Source organism: Carassius auratus, unplaced genomic scaffold, assembly GCF_003368295.1.
Source record: "Carassius auratus strain Wakin unplaced genomic scaffold, ASM336829v1 scaf_tig00024766, whole genome shotgun sequence".
NCBI lineage: Eukaryota > Metazoa > Chordata > Actinopteri > Cypriniformes > Cyprinidae > Carassius > Carassius auratus.
Genome location: NW_020525372.1, coordinates 42385 through 56169, shown reverse-complemented (window position 1 = coordinate 56169; position 13785 = coordinate 42385). Strand labels below are relative to the sequence as shown.

The 13785-nt window shown below is 35.4% G+C and overlaps 1 protein-coding gene across 1 annotated transcript in view; it reads left to right on the top strand.

The window, feature by feature from the left end:
- Window positions 1–7392: 7392 nt before the first annotated feature.
- The window catches only part of LOC113078234 (rho guanine nucleotide exchange factor 39-like), a 37880-nt gene continuing 31487 nt past the window's right edge, over window positions 7393–13785 (top strand). The window contains exons 1-3 of the mRNA XM_026250559.1: window positions 7393–7465; window positions 10536–10728; window positions 11417–11511. Of these exons, the coding sequence (XP_026106344.1) occupies window positions 10579–10728; window positions 11417–11511 (245 nt within the window). The 5' untranslated portion in view covers window positions 7393–7465; window positions 10536–10578. The remainder of the gene's footprint in view (window positions 7466–10535; window positions 10729–11416; window positions 11512–13785) is intronic.

Genomic DNA, 13785 nt, shown 5'->3' with positions numbered 1-13785 from the left:
TTTTCATTTTTACCTTTTCATTAAGTTTAGTTAATGAAAGATTATTGGAAAAAAATACTGCAAATGATCAGCATTTTTTTTTCATTTCTTTAAAAGAAACTAAAAGCTGTTATAATCAAAATGGTTTATGCTGTTGAAGGTACATTAAAGGAAGGACATAACAAATAATGCACCTTTTGAATTCGGACAGAATGGAAAAATGAAAGATTAGTGTATTTGATATTTTTAAGTATTGTCATTATAAGTCAACGTGGCTAAATAGAACTTATTTCAGTATTTACTATTATCGTATTTTTATTTTATTTTTTTAATTGTAGTTTACATTTTAGCTATTTTGTTGTGTGTTTTTTTCACAACAGTTTGATATTTTAATATGTATGTTTAGTATTTAATTTTAGTTTTGGTCTTTAGTTTATTTAGTAGTCTATTTAGTTTGAGTTATTTTAGTACTTCAACTTCGTACTCAAGCCTCTTCTTGGTTTTATTGTGATTATATTGGTTCTGTTGGTTTATTGTTATTTTATTTCATTGATGAGTGAAATACTACACTTTTCGGAATAAGAATAGGTTGCAAACGATAATTTCTATGCATGAAGCAGTTGGAAAATGTATTTCCCAAGTGAGCAACACTTTAAACCCTCGCACTAGCATTCAAAAAGTTATTTGAGATCTTTCTGGTAAATATTTGTCTGCTGTAAGAAATAAACTTTTTTCTCAAACCCTTTGAATTAGTTGGATTGCCTCAGTATAGCTTTTTAATGATGTGAAAGCACGAGATGTTTACCGAAAGTTATTGCCAGCGAGTTTCACGTACACATCAGCGTTAGTAACGAGAGGTAAAATATCCCCAGTGACCAAAAAGCGCAAACCATGATATACGAATGACTCTGATTTGTGGTAAGTAGCATACAGAGAACCCTGCTGACAACTTCCACTGTGAGTGATCATAAACTTTCTATAAACCAGCGCACACATCTTGCCATTCCCATAGTGACTGGTATCCCTACCAGCGCCTCCATTTGGAGCTTGAAACTCCCCAAGGCCGGCTGTCCCAGAGGGACCACAAGAAGGTAGCAAGTTTTGTGAATTTCTTGCAAGTATATTTGCATTTAACACGAATGGGACGATGAGGGTGGGTGTGAAGAACCATGAAACTCATGAAGCTGATATTTCCCTATCCTCTCCAGCAGTATTCCCTTTTCCGTCCTTTCCCAAGAGCCTGTCAATCCACACCCAAAACAAAGACAACAAAGGAATCCCCACTGGAACCAGATCATCCTCAGAAGCGTAGCGCCGAGAAGAAACTCTCCACGCCCATGATGTAATGAACGAGCAAGGTTTGCCCCCTTCCCAAAACTCTTTGCAGCTTTCCGACTTCGCACTTTTTTGGATATGCCTCTGTTTTTACTTCATGCTGAAAGTTTTTTCCTGCATATTCAGTGCGAGCCTGGAGTTTGAGACTGCTCACTCCGAGCCTCGCACCCACTCTCCTGCTATGAGCGCTATTCCCAAGGTGTGCTCTTTCCAAGTAATTGCCCTGTTTTTCTGAATGCACCGGATCTGGTGCCACACTGATGCAGTGCTTTAATTTGTGGGTAAATAGGCTTTCTGCTGAGTTTAAAAGCATGGCACCCGTTGGGAGATTTAGCTGTGGGGGGATTCTGGAAGGTGAATCATTAGATGAACGAGGCACCTTGTTTCTGGATGTGCAGCTAGGAAGTAAAGCAGGTGGATAATATGGCAAACAAGGGTGATGATGGTAACTGAGCTGACCTCACACATCAGTTCATCACGGTTCGCCTGCTGAGCCATACTGCCATCAACAAAAGAGTTGCTGGATTCTGGTAAACAGCTGAGCTGCTACAGGCAAAAATCACCATGAATAAAGGCTGCATTTGTGACTGCATTTCAAAAGTTTATCTTGGGAAGTAGCTTATATGTAATTTTTTGACATTTCCAAGAGTGCATTTGTATTGTCAAGTCACATTTGAACGTGGATGAATCCTAATAATGAAAACAGACATATTAGGAACAGCAGAGTGCTAATAATATGTTCAAATGAAACAGGCAACATGAGCTCACCAGACCCTCTTTGCAGTTAATCACTTTGAAATAAAAGACAAAACATCTCAAGAGAATAAACCAATTATAACGAGATAAAAGGCAGCTAAAAATACGGTTGCAATGAAAAAGAATTTGCTGCCTCTTGTTTGTTCACTATGACTTGCACTGCTGCACTGCTAGCACAGCTTTGACTTAAATGGGATCCCAGAGGTCTGGGTACTGGTTAAACACATGCAGTGACAACCCAAGCATAACTCTAAACATTCACTCTGTCCCGCAGGTAAAACGCAGCGTGGACATTTAGTTTCATACGAGTTTAACTTTAGATGCGTCTCCAGTGAAAGCTTGACAGCCGGCCCTCCGTGCACAGAGCAAACCTTTACGCTCTAATTTCCATTCCCAAAAGTGGACACCAGAGAACAAATGTATTGGTGATGGATGCTCACAAATGACAAACACAACACCGAGATGTTCCCTCGCGCTACCTGGAGAATTTTCGCACGCAAAAATTCAATAGGTGAGCCTTTCGTCACATTGTTTGATGGTTGAATGACAGCTTTCAAGAGAGTTACTGTCCCCCATTGTCAGTTAGGAGCAAACCTCATTGACACACATAAAACCCTGCCACCATGTGCTTGCGGTAATTGCAGGCATGACAGTTTATCATTACCCATGAAAACCGCTGGGTTTTGCACTCATTTTTTCAATGGTCCTTCTCAACTGGAGAGTCAATCCACTTTTTTGTGTCTGTTTGTTTCCATGTCATTATTTTTTTCCCCAGGGCCAAACAGTCATTTTACTTTAATGAGCTCACCGTTTTCAAACATACGATAAGTATTGAGAGTCGGGTTGCGGGGGCCGATTGAAAACTTTAATCAAGGCAACCAATAGGCAATTACAATAAATTGCTTTTGAAAATCCTCAGCACTCTTTCAATTTGTTTGCCTTGTTCACTCCCTTAGTTTCTCTGCTGATGTGATTTTGGCATTGTCCATGATTTAGCTCTTAATCTGTCATTTACCTTATAAGCTAATAAGTGCACGCACACTTTAAAGGTTTGAATTTAAGCTCAAATAAAGCAGGGAAATTATAAAGTTGGTTCAGATAAGGCTTTTAAAGTGTAGAGATTAAAAAGGCTTCTCAAGGGCCCGTGTTTGTGTGTTTTCTGATCTGGGTGGGATTTGTTAAAGAATCAGTTAGATATTAGGGAGTTGGGCAGTCTCATACTAAAGGGCATTTGATTGGACAGTAATTTGCTGCACAAGATGAGACAGTATTTTTAAGATATCTATCTCAGTCTTTTTTTTTTGGCTTTGAGAGACAAATTTTCAACTACATACTGAAAGTGAGTTTTGACTACCTTTAGAAATGTTATTTTCATAAAAATTACTGATGAAAATGACCATTAAGTTATTTTTTTATTTCATCATTAACAACAAGACGAGATGAAAAGTGCACATCAAGGTGGTAATTACATTTTAAATATTGATAAAATATGACAAGAAAAATAACATGCAAGGTATTAAACATTTAAAAATATTGTAATTTAATTATTTATATGCTATTATGATGTAAAATAAGTTCTTATTTTCAAGTCTTCTATATTTATTGTAGTTTTCATTGCAAAGGCAACATTTTCCATTTTCACTTCATTTTTTAAGTTTAAGTAATTATTGTGTAATATTTTATTTTATTTCAGCTTTATTTCAATAAAAAAGCTGAACTGAAACACTGAAAAATTATTGTTTTTATAAAATGTCTGATTTATGTTAAATTAATGTTTAACTTCTTTTAATATTTGTTTACATTTTGCTGTTAATTCTTGTTGTTGTTTTATTTATTCTTGTATTTTATGAATCCTTTAAAGGACATTTTCATCAAAAGACAAAAACAATAACTAGAATTGCATATAACTGACCTCCAAGTAAACAGATTTGGATCAAAACCCCCCAAAAAAGATTTCATGGGGTCTATAATCACTAGAGAAACTGCCTGGGAGACGTTTGAAACAATTTCTAGCATCTAATGCCCTCAGTGTATTACAAATCCCTGTAATTAAGACTAACGAGAACAATCATGTACTTCAGCAGCAAACAGTCTGTTCATGAAGCCACTTAACGTCCGGTCTCACAGCAGGCCTCATTTGTTAAAAATGAAAAGTCCATTTCCTTGCTCTTATCACAGCTGTTAAATAAGGATATTGACCTGTAAATTCCTCAGAAGGCTTCAGCATCACAGGGCCCGAACACTATTTGTTGTGATGGGGCCCGTGTTTGTTTTTGTCTAAGTGATTCGATATGTTCTGCAGCTGCAGCATAGTTTCTTATGACATCTCTAAGCTTAGGGTTACCTCTCTATTTTTTTTGCTTCTGAATAATTCATGAACAGAAATCCAATACTATTGAGTTGGAGTGAGGGGGACTGAATTACAAAACATTGCATTCTTTCATCTCATGAAGTTTTGCGAGGAGCAAGGGTCAATTAAGAGTCCTCTGGCTACAGTGAGTATGTATAATGCACCACAGGGCTGAAAAACCTTGGGAGACTTGCTTTACTTGTGTAGATTATTGACGCTCCTACCGCTTTTTCCCCCCTTCCCCTCTCCTCAGGTGAAAAGGACCCCTTGTCTGCGGTGTCTCTGACTGTTCATGCCTCAGTAGCCTGGAGGCAAAATGGGCCTAATTTGCACAGGTCTGTTTTGGGGGCCAATTATTATAATACCAAATGTTCTGGAAACACAATACAATTGAAAACAATAAAGAGCAGAGCCGCCAATATTGTCAGACATTTTACATTTTAATGAATCTCTCATTAATGCTGTATTTTATCAGTTTGGCGATTTGCAGTGCTCCTGTTTTTCACCTTTTGAGTGTAATTGTAAGATTTAATAGCTTATATGTATAATATACAGCCTGTTGTTCTTCCAACACTATCTAAATGTATGCCAGAATTAATGTTTTAGTTTATCTATTCTAGTTCTAACTGAAGATGTTATTGCTTCTGACATTGATGTCTCAGGTATGTTCACAAAAAGCTTTCAGCTCACCAAGAAAACATATACCTCAAGGACAAGGTCTCATCTGGCGCTCGAGAAAAAGTCCTTATGTAAACGGCAACATTGCACAGTGTAAGTGTTGTCGTATTTATGAACATGTTGAGTGATAATGGATTCTATGTGCACGGTGTCCTGCATGGCTTTAATAGGATACTTCAGCCAAAAAAGAAAATTCTGCCAGCCTTATTTTGTTCCAAATTTAAATGACTTTGGAATTCTGTGGAATGCAAAAGAGGACATTTCCATATTTCCAGGCTGCATGTTGTTTTGGACCCCATTGAGTTTCATTGTATTGGCAAAAACACAAGTAAGTCCTATGGGTTTGGAATGACATGAGGGTGACAGAATTAAAACTTTTGGCTGAACTATCCAATTAAAGTGTATTTAATAGTTTGTATACAGTACATGATTTATAGGTGTTTCGTTTCCAAAACTATGTGAAAATAACCTATTGTTGTTTTGGACCTCCTTGTATAAAGCCTGCTTCCAGCATGGAATTTAAAATAATAATAATATTAATAATAATAATAGTTCTTAATAATAAGGTTACTGCAAATGCAGTTCTGGCTTTTCTGAAAAAAAAATGTATATATCAGAATTCTGGCTGTTTTTACAGAATTAAATATTTTTCTTTGAATTCTGAGTTTACAGCTTGCTATTCTGTGGATTTGTTTCTGTTATAGAATATAGAATTTAAAATGTAATTTAGAATTTTTATCTCACAATTGAAACTTCTAGACTTCTTAGAGTAGATTCAGACTTATTTTCAGAATTGAGAGAAGAAGGGTCAGAATTGTGAGGTTAAAAAAAAAACAATGAAACTTACCTGGACTTGTCACAGCACTCACATATTGTTGCTCTTTTGTTGGTTTGATTGCTTCTATTGTCCTCATTTGTAAGTCACTCTGGATAACAGCATCTGCTAAATGACTAAATGTAAATATAAATGTAAATAAAAGCTCAGAATTGTGAGGAAGAAAAGCCTGAATTGTGAGATAAAAAGTCGCATTTACCTTTTTATTGTTACTATTAATTATATTTTTTTTATCTCATGGCAGCAAAAGGCTTCCATACCATTGACGTTCATAGCACAAAAACACTGAAGAAAGTCAGTCATATAGTTTTGGAACAACATGGGCTTAAGTAAATGATTTTTGGGTGAAGTATCCTTTTAAGAGAAGATCATGCACTCTAAACATGTCTAATTATTAAAAAGTTCTTAATTATATTAGATTCAACTTTATTGTAACTGCACATGTAAGGTACAAAGCAACAAAATGCAGTTAGCATAACCAGAAGAGCAATAAGCAGTAAGTACAGAATATACAAGGTCTACAATATGTACAATAACTATACAGATAAGTATTATGGGCAAAATATACAGATTATAAATACTGTCAGCATGATGTATAGATAGGTGTACTATGAACATACTATACAGATGGATTATGTAAAAATGTATGTACACTTTAGGCAGAACTGGACAGAATGCAAGAGGACTATAAAATCATGCCTGTTGGTCATGCTTTACAGTACATGCAGATGCTGGATCTGTCATGTCGGTCAGAGGCTGGACACTTTCAGATTGCCACACAGGCAACACTAGATGTCAGTGTTCTCGCTGATGTCGGACTGCAAGCTTTTTGTTTTATGGGAAGGAGAAGGAGAAGCACATAGTTTGAGGAGTTGTTGCTTGCACTTTAGAACTTGGGGGTCCTAATGGATTTCCTTCTATTAGAGGGACTGTCTGATTTGACAGAAACTGTGTTGTTTCACAATTAAAGCATTTTTCTCATGTGTGCTCCAGCTTGTTCTTGATGATCATAAACAATACTAAAATAAATCAAAAATAGTATGTCCAGTTTTAGTCTTAAGTATAAAACATGCATGCGGTCAGTCAATAATACTATACATTTCTTAGGGTCAATCTATCTCTATCTTTTTTTCATTTTGAAAGGATGATTTAAAGTAGGGTAAGTAAATTTCACTATGAGTATTATATAAAAAATATTATACATATAAAATATTATCGATTTCTTTTTAGAAATAAGATTAATTATTTATAGACTATAATTATTAATTTTATTGTTGATGTCAGCCTTTCCACGTATAAATACATTTAATTGTTTACACTTATATGGTGGTTATGAATGACACATCGGGTACAGAGAGCAGCCTTCTCTGTGAAATGACCCCTAGCGCTTGACTCTGCATCGTGATGACGTCACGGGGGGCGGCTCAGTTTCGATGTCTGTAAGCACCAATCAGAGCGCAGAAAAACCCGGAACTTCTGAGAGTGCAAGAAAGAGCGCCTGCATTCAATTTGAAAAGAACGAACGACGTCAGGTATGAAATGTTTATATATTTATACCTTCTTCTATATCGTTTTTTAAACGATTTTTGAAAATGGTAACCGTATCACGAAGTTTTATAGGCTCTAGACTACTTCAGTCTAGTTTTAATCTGAAAAACACATGACAACATAAGTGTAACGTTACTTCTACAACGTTCTTGTGTTCAGTCATCAGAAAAAGTTTTTTTTTTTGAGTAACGTTAACTCTATTCAAATATGTCATACATAATATGCAGTCCCCTGCGTTTAACCGTGAGCTAATGATGTCTGTCTTTGCGTTCAAAAGGGTAACCTCGTAGGTTTGTGTATAATCTGTTTTGAAATCGTTAACGTTATACAAAAATAGAATCCACAATTCTGTGTTTTTGATCTTTGATATGAAAGTTTTAACAAACATAAAAGCAGCACAATAGTCGCTCACTGTCTGTTGACATTAAAGAGACCCTTAAAGCGAAGAATTTTATGTGTATACTAAAGATTGATACTTAATACTTTTATGAATTGTAAGAGCTGATTATAAACACCATTTCTTACTCCATGAGATAATATTTCATTGACTAAAGCTAGATTACTTGTAAGTCTACTTCTAGTCTCAGATACCTCATATATTAAGCAAGAAATAAATGTAGACTATAGAAGTTACACCCCTGCGGCAAAAATACAAAGCAAATGCAGCTAGGTTATTAGGCACATTTCTTTTTTTTTTCTTATATAAATATAAGAAAATAATTATATTAGAATTAGTTTTTTCTTCTCAACAATGCCTTTGTTGCTAGGTTCAAACTGAGCCCAATATGAATAATTTTAGTATTACTTAGGCTTCTGTATATATGCTATACAATCCCCCAGTGATGAAAAACCTAGAAATCTAGTAGTAAATTGTGTTTTCTTGGGCCTGCGAAAGATCATGGAAATGATAAAAGTCTTAAGAAGTCTTGCGAAAGTCATGGAAATTTCTATAGGGAATCTAGCCTAAATGTTTATGCTTTTGCTTTAATAATAAAAACAGAAAATGTAAAATCTAATTCAAAATATTAACAAAAACTATTATATATAAATTATAATGGCACTGCAGATCCTAGAAACCATCAGGGCAATAAAAGTGACTGGGAATATTTGGTACTCCAGCTCCACCCCTCATCCATGTGGCTCTTCTGGGAAACAGACCTGTGGATTTGCCAATGCTGGTGATGTTCCACTGTTTTATTTTAAAGTGGTACCCAGCACCTTTACATTTAGATACAATAGTATTTGTAAAGAAAACCAGGGTTTGTCTGTGTAATTTTCTATATGTATGCATAAAATCATATCCTGAACAAAAGAAAGTGGTCTTGTTTAATATAAGCGCTGAGTTATGCAAACAAACCCTGCCAGTTGCTCCATATTTAGTCTTTTTAACTAGGTTCTCCTGACCCCAATCCTCCTCAGCTGGCTTTTAATTGGCTTCACTGGGGCTAAAATGCTGCAATATTTCTCAAAATTGACTGCTTATTTGAGTGTCGAGAGTGATGCAATTTACAGTAAGTTGCTGGTAAAAGTGGACCGTGGCTTCAGACGCAGCACTTAGCAGAGGCTGCATGGGGCACGCGCAACTTAAGAGGATTCATTTCACATTCGCTCTGGTTTTATGGAGGCTTTGTACAAACAAGGGGATGGGCCACACCACAAAGGCAGATGGGATGGGATTGGGATCCTCCTGGATACCTGTATGCGCAGCTCTGTCTTTTCGGGTTGATCGGGCTGCCTGTTTACAGTGTGTTATAGAAGGGCTGACGCCAGTCTCCCTCGGGAGGGAACAAGGGTTAATTGCTGTTAAAGTGTTGGTCTCGTTCCTCTTTCTGGCCCTGATGCTCCATTAGAGCTGACACTAATGAGACAGTGCAGAGAGGACACCCCAGAGTCAAGGGACAGCACCACCGGCTGGGGGAGGGAGTCATGATGGAGAGACTTTACTTAGCTAAGAGAGAGAAAGCATGTACTAAGTCATAGATCAAGAGTGTGTGCTGTTCAGTGTTGTTGGGATGTGTGTGTAGGTTTGGCTCCTTTTAATTGGTGGCTTATCCTCTGCATATGTTGTTTGTTTGTCATTACGAATTCATAGGGGATTGGATTGTTGGTCGTCCCTCATACTTGGTCTGTGGAGCCAATGGCATTTGCTTAGTAATTGTACCATATTGATTGTAATTTACAAATGTCAAAATATGGATTTTCAACACCCTAATAATAGAAATGATGAAATTGGCTAAATACGTACTTCTGTAAAAAAAAAATAATAATAATAATAAAAAAAATTAATAAAGTCGTCAGAAGATGTGAGGCTGCTGTAAAATCATTTAACATATTAAATATTTTCATTTTTTTATTTTAATAAGTACTACATATAATTATTTGTATCAAATGCAATGAATAAAAGTAAAAAATTAATATTATAAAAAATTATAACATTTTATCATATTATGAATTATAAAAAATACCAGTGTAAGCAAACTCAGTGAAATAAATAAGGCTGAAATAAATGAATAAATCATAATTTATTTAGAAATCATTCTTTTTAATATATTGTAATTACTTATAAATAATGCATAAGAATATAATGAATTTTACATTAAAAAAAAATTTACATTAAAAATTATTTTATATAAAAAACAAATCTGAATATGAACAAACTCAGTGAAAGATGAGGATGAAATAATTTTAGAAAGTAATTTAATATTTTCAATATTTTCAATTTGTTCTATATTAATTCTATTTAAGAACTGTATAGATTTCTATAAATTGTATCAACAATTTATAAAAAATATTATTTTAATTATTCTTAAATCATTTTATTTATAAAATTATGAAATATTAAAATACTAATTTTATTCTATATAAATTATGTAGATATTATAAGTGAAAATATGCAAAATGTTACTATGTATGTGTGTGTGTAGATTTCATTGCTGATGGATGAAAAATAAACTATAAACTGAATATGTTTTATGCATTTTATATGTCATCAATTTTTGTATTGGTCAACTAGTGATTTTGATGTTTTTTTTAACAGTGATTTACTGTTTGTAGGTAGTAATACTGATCTGGAATCAGCACCCTCAACTGGTCGGTCATGAGTTTTGCTCCGAGTCCGTTCACCCCCATGGGCATTCACAGCATTCAAGAGCAGCGGGACCGCTGGGAGAGGAAGAGGAGCCGCACAGCCCGTGAGCTAGTCCAGAGTGAAAAAAGCTACTGCCACCAGCTGGATCTAATCGTCACGGTTAGTCTCTCAACCGGCCAAAACACAAACACCCATGGGCTGCACTGGTCCATCTTGCATCGAACAATATGCTGATAGAGAAACACTTGTCAGGGCTGGATTCAGTCATAGAAACAGAAAAACATGTTAATCATCAGAAAATCCTAATCTGAAATTCAAATTATCTTTGCTTTATATTTTGAACTGTTTCACAAGGTTTTCCGTTTACTGAGTGGCCCTTAACACCATCACAGGGCTATTATTTTGAAACTGATGGTTTATAACCTATTCAAGGAATTTATTTTGCAGCTAATTAGTTTTACTTTTAAGATTGCTGAGATTTCATATCATTTCTGTTCATATTGTGTTGAATATCAAAATTGGCATTTGAACTTGAAAAGCTAAGATGGAGAACTCACACGTCAGTCTCATTGCTTTTGAATGCCGCAGCTAATTAAACAACGTTAAAACTTATTTTGAGAAACCACGTCACCTCCCGCCTCTGGTGGAGCTGTGTTAGACATGCGGCTCATTTTAACCCGCTGGAGGTAATTGAGATGTCATTGCTGCAAAATGCTTAGCCCTTCACAGATTTGTTCTCGCTTTGTCTCAAGGGTGTGTGACGAGAGGTGACACTCTCGGTAAGATGAAGAGTCATGTACGATGGTAGTCTGAAAATTGAATTTTCATGTCTCTTTCTTTTCTCCAGTACTTTGTGGAGATCTTGAAGGCCAAAGGAACCCTCAGGCAGGACATTAGAGAAAGCATCTTCAGTTCAATTAAATCCATTCATTTAATAAACCAGTAAGTATCCTTTAAATAATTAAGTGTATATTCATGCTCAGGGGAGAGAGACGGCTGAGGGTGGCTGGCTTTGATACCGTTTAAAAAGGACGAGAGGGTAGGGGAGTATTAATTGGGGTCTAACAGGAGAATCAAGTTTGAGAACTTGGAGATTGCCTGGTGTGCCTTATCTTATGTTATTCTCTTTAATTGGATTGCGAATCGATGCGGATGCTGGATTTAGGCTTGCAGCTGCACTTTCTTCAGAGTATTTTATGTTATCCCTCTATACTTACCATCATGGGTGATGGCGGCTTGTTGTTTGTGTCTTCCAAGCCTTTTGTGTTGATAAAAATAAGCTTTTTGCAATCGCTGATGTTTTAAACATGCATTTTTAATGAAAGGGTTCATTATCATGCGTTCATTACTGATACTCAGTCTTTCCTCCTGAACAGGGCCGTATTAAAAAAGTGTGGTGCCCCTGGGCACTATACCTCAAATGTCCCCCCCCCCCCCCCCAAGCATAATTAAGGTGATTTCTCAAATCAAATGTAATTTATTAACTTGTCCAACTACCGTATTTTTCGGACTGTAAGTCACACCTAAGTTTAAGTCGCATTAGTCCAAAAATACGTCCTGACAAGGAAAAAAACATATATAAATTACACTGGATTATAATTCGCATTTATTTAGAACCAAGAACAAAGAGAAAACATTACCGTCTACAGCCGCGAGAGGGCGCTATGTTTTCAGTGTAGACTACAGGAGCACTGAGCAGCATAGAGCGCCCTCTCGAGGCTGGAGACGGTAATGTTTTAACTTTAACTTCAATGGTAAACGGGGAGAGCAAGCGATAGTGCAGTCAATAGTTTCTGTGTCATTGTCGTCCTGAGCTCATTCTTCACTAGTTAAAAAAAAACTTTCGATCCCTGGAACATTTTGAATTGTAGCTAAACGTCTAGCGTCCTTGTCTTTCTTTAACTTTATTTTTGCAAAACCACTCAATTGACGTCTGTCTATTTTGATTCATTTTCTGTAACCGTTAAAAAAATTACACATTTGCGCGTACTTGTTGTGGACCAGCTCAACTCTGACAAATTGGGGACGGAAGGGGGAGACTGATACTGGTCATGTAATCTTTATTTATTTATAATTTGTTATTATTATTGTTGTTGTTAAGTTAGTGTTCATAAACGAGTTATGTATGGTCTTTTAAGACTTTCAAGTTAATAATAAAACAATTTACGAACAATATTTTTAAAGCTTGTGTCATGTGGTGCCCCCCTAGTTGTTGTGAATGGTTGGGGCCCCTGGGCACCGGCCCAAGTGCCCTTATGGATAATCCAGCTCTGCTCCTGAACTACTGTAGCAGATTCTCCAGTTATAGGCATCAGGCTATTTAATACAAGGTTTAAAGTCAGATTTTATCCAGTAAGAACTTTGAGATGAGGAGGGCTGGGGGGGAATATGATTATATAATACCAAAATTTCGGTAGCTGTAATGTGCTTTTTTTTTTTTTTGTGTCCGACTTGTTTACATTCTCTTAAGACAAAAAATAATATTAATACACCAAGAAATGCATTTGAACATGAACCAGTGTTGTTTTTGTTAAACTTGTAAAATTGTTTTTGGTAACTGAAATCAAGCTTAAATAAAATATAAATATTAAGTGAAAATAATTAAACTAGAAATGTTGCTTTTGTAAAAAACTGAAATAGACAAGTTAAAGTACTATAAAAACTTAAACTGAAATAAAAATGAGTTTACATTTATGTATTTGTCAGATGTTTTTATCCAAAGTGACTTGCATTGCATTTAAGAAAATGTTAAGGGGAAAAACTATAAATGCATATATAAAGGACTAAACCTTGTATAGAGATAAGCTATATGTGACCCTGGACCACAAAACCATTTAGAAAAATTGACACTTAATACAGTTAAGACCTTTTGTGGATCAGGGTCACATATGCATTTTATTTCTTACCCTGGACCACAAAACCAGTCTTAAGTGTCAATTTTTCGAAATCTGAAAGCTGAATAAATAAGCTTTCCTCTGATGTATGGTTTATTAGGATCGGACAATATTAGGCTGAGATGCAACTATTTGAGAAAAAAAAAAAAACTGATAAAATCGCCTTTGAATTTGTCCAAATGAATTTGTAGCAATTCATATTACTAATCAAAAATTAAGTTTTGATATATTTACTGTAGGAAATGTAAAAAAATTCTTAATGGAACATGATCTTTACTTAATATCCTAATGATTTTTGGCATAAAAGAAAAATTAATAATTC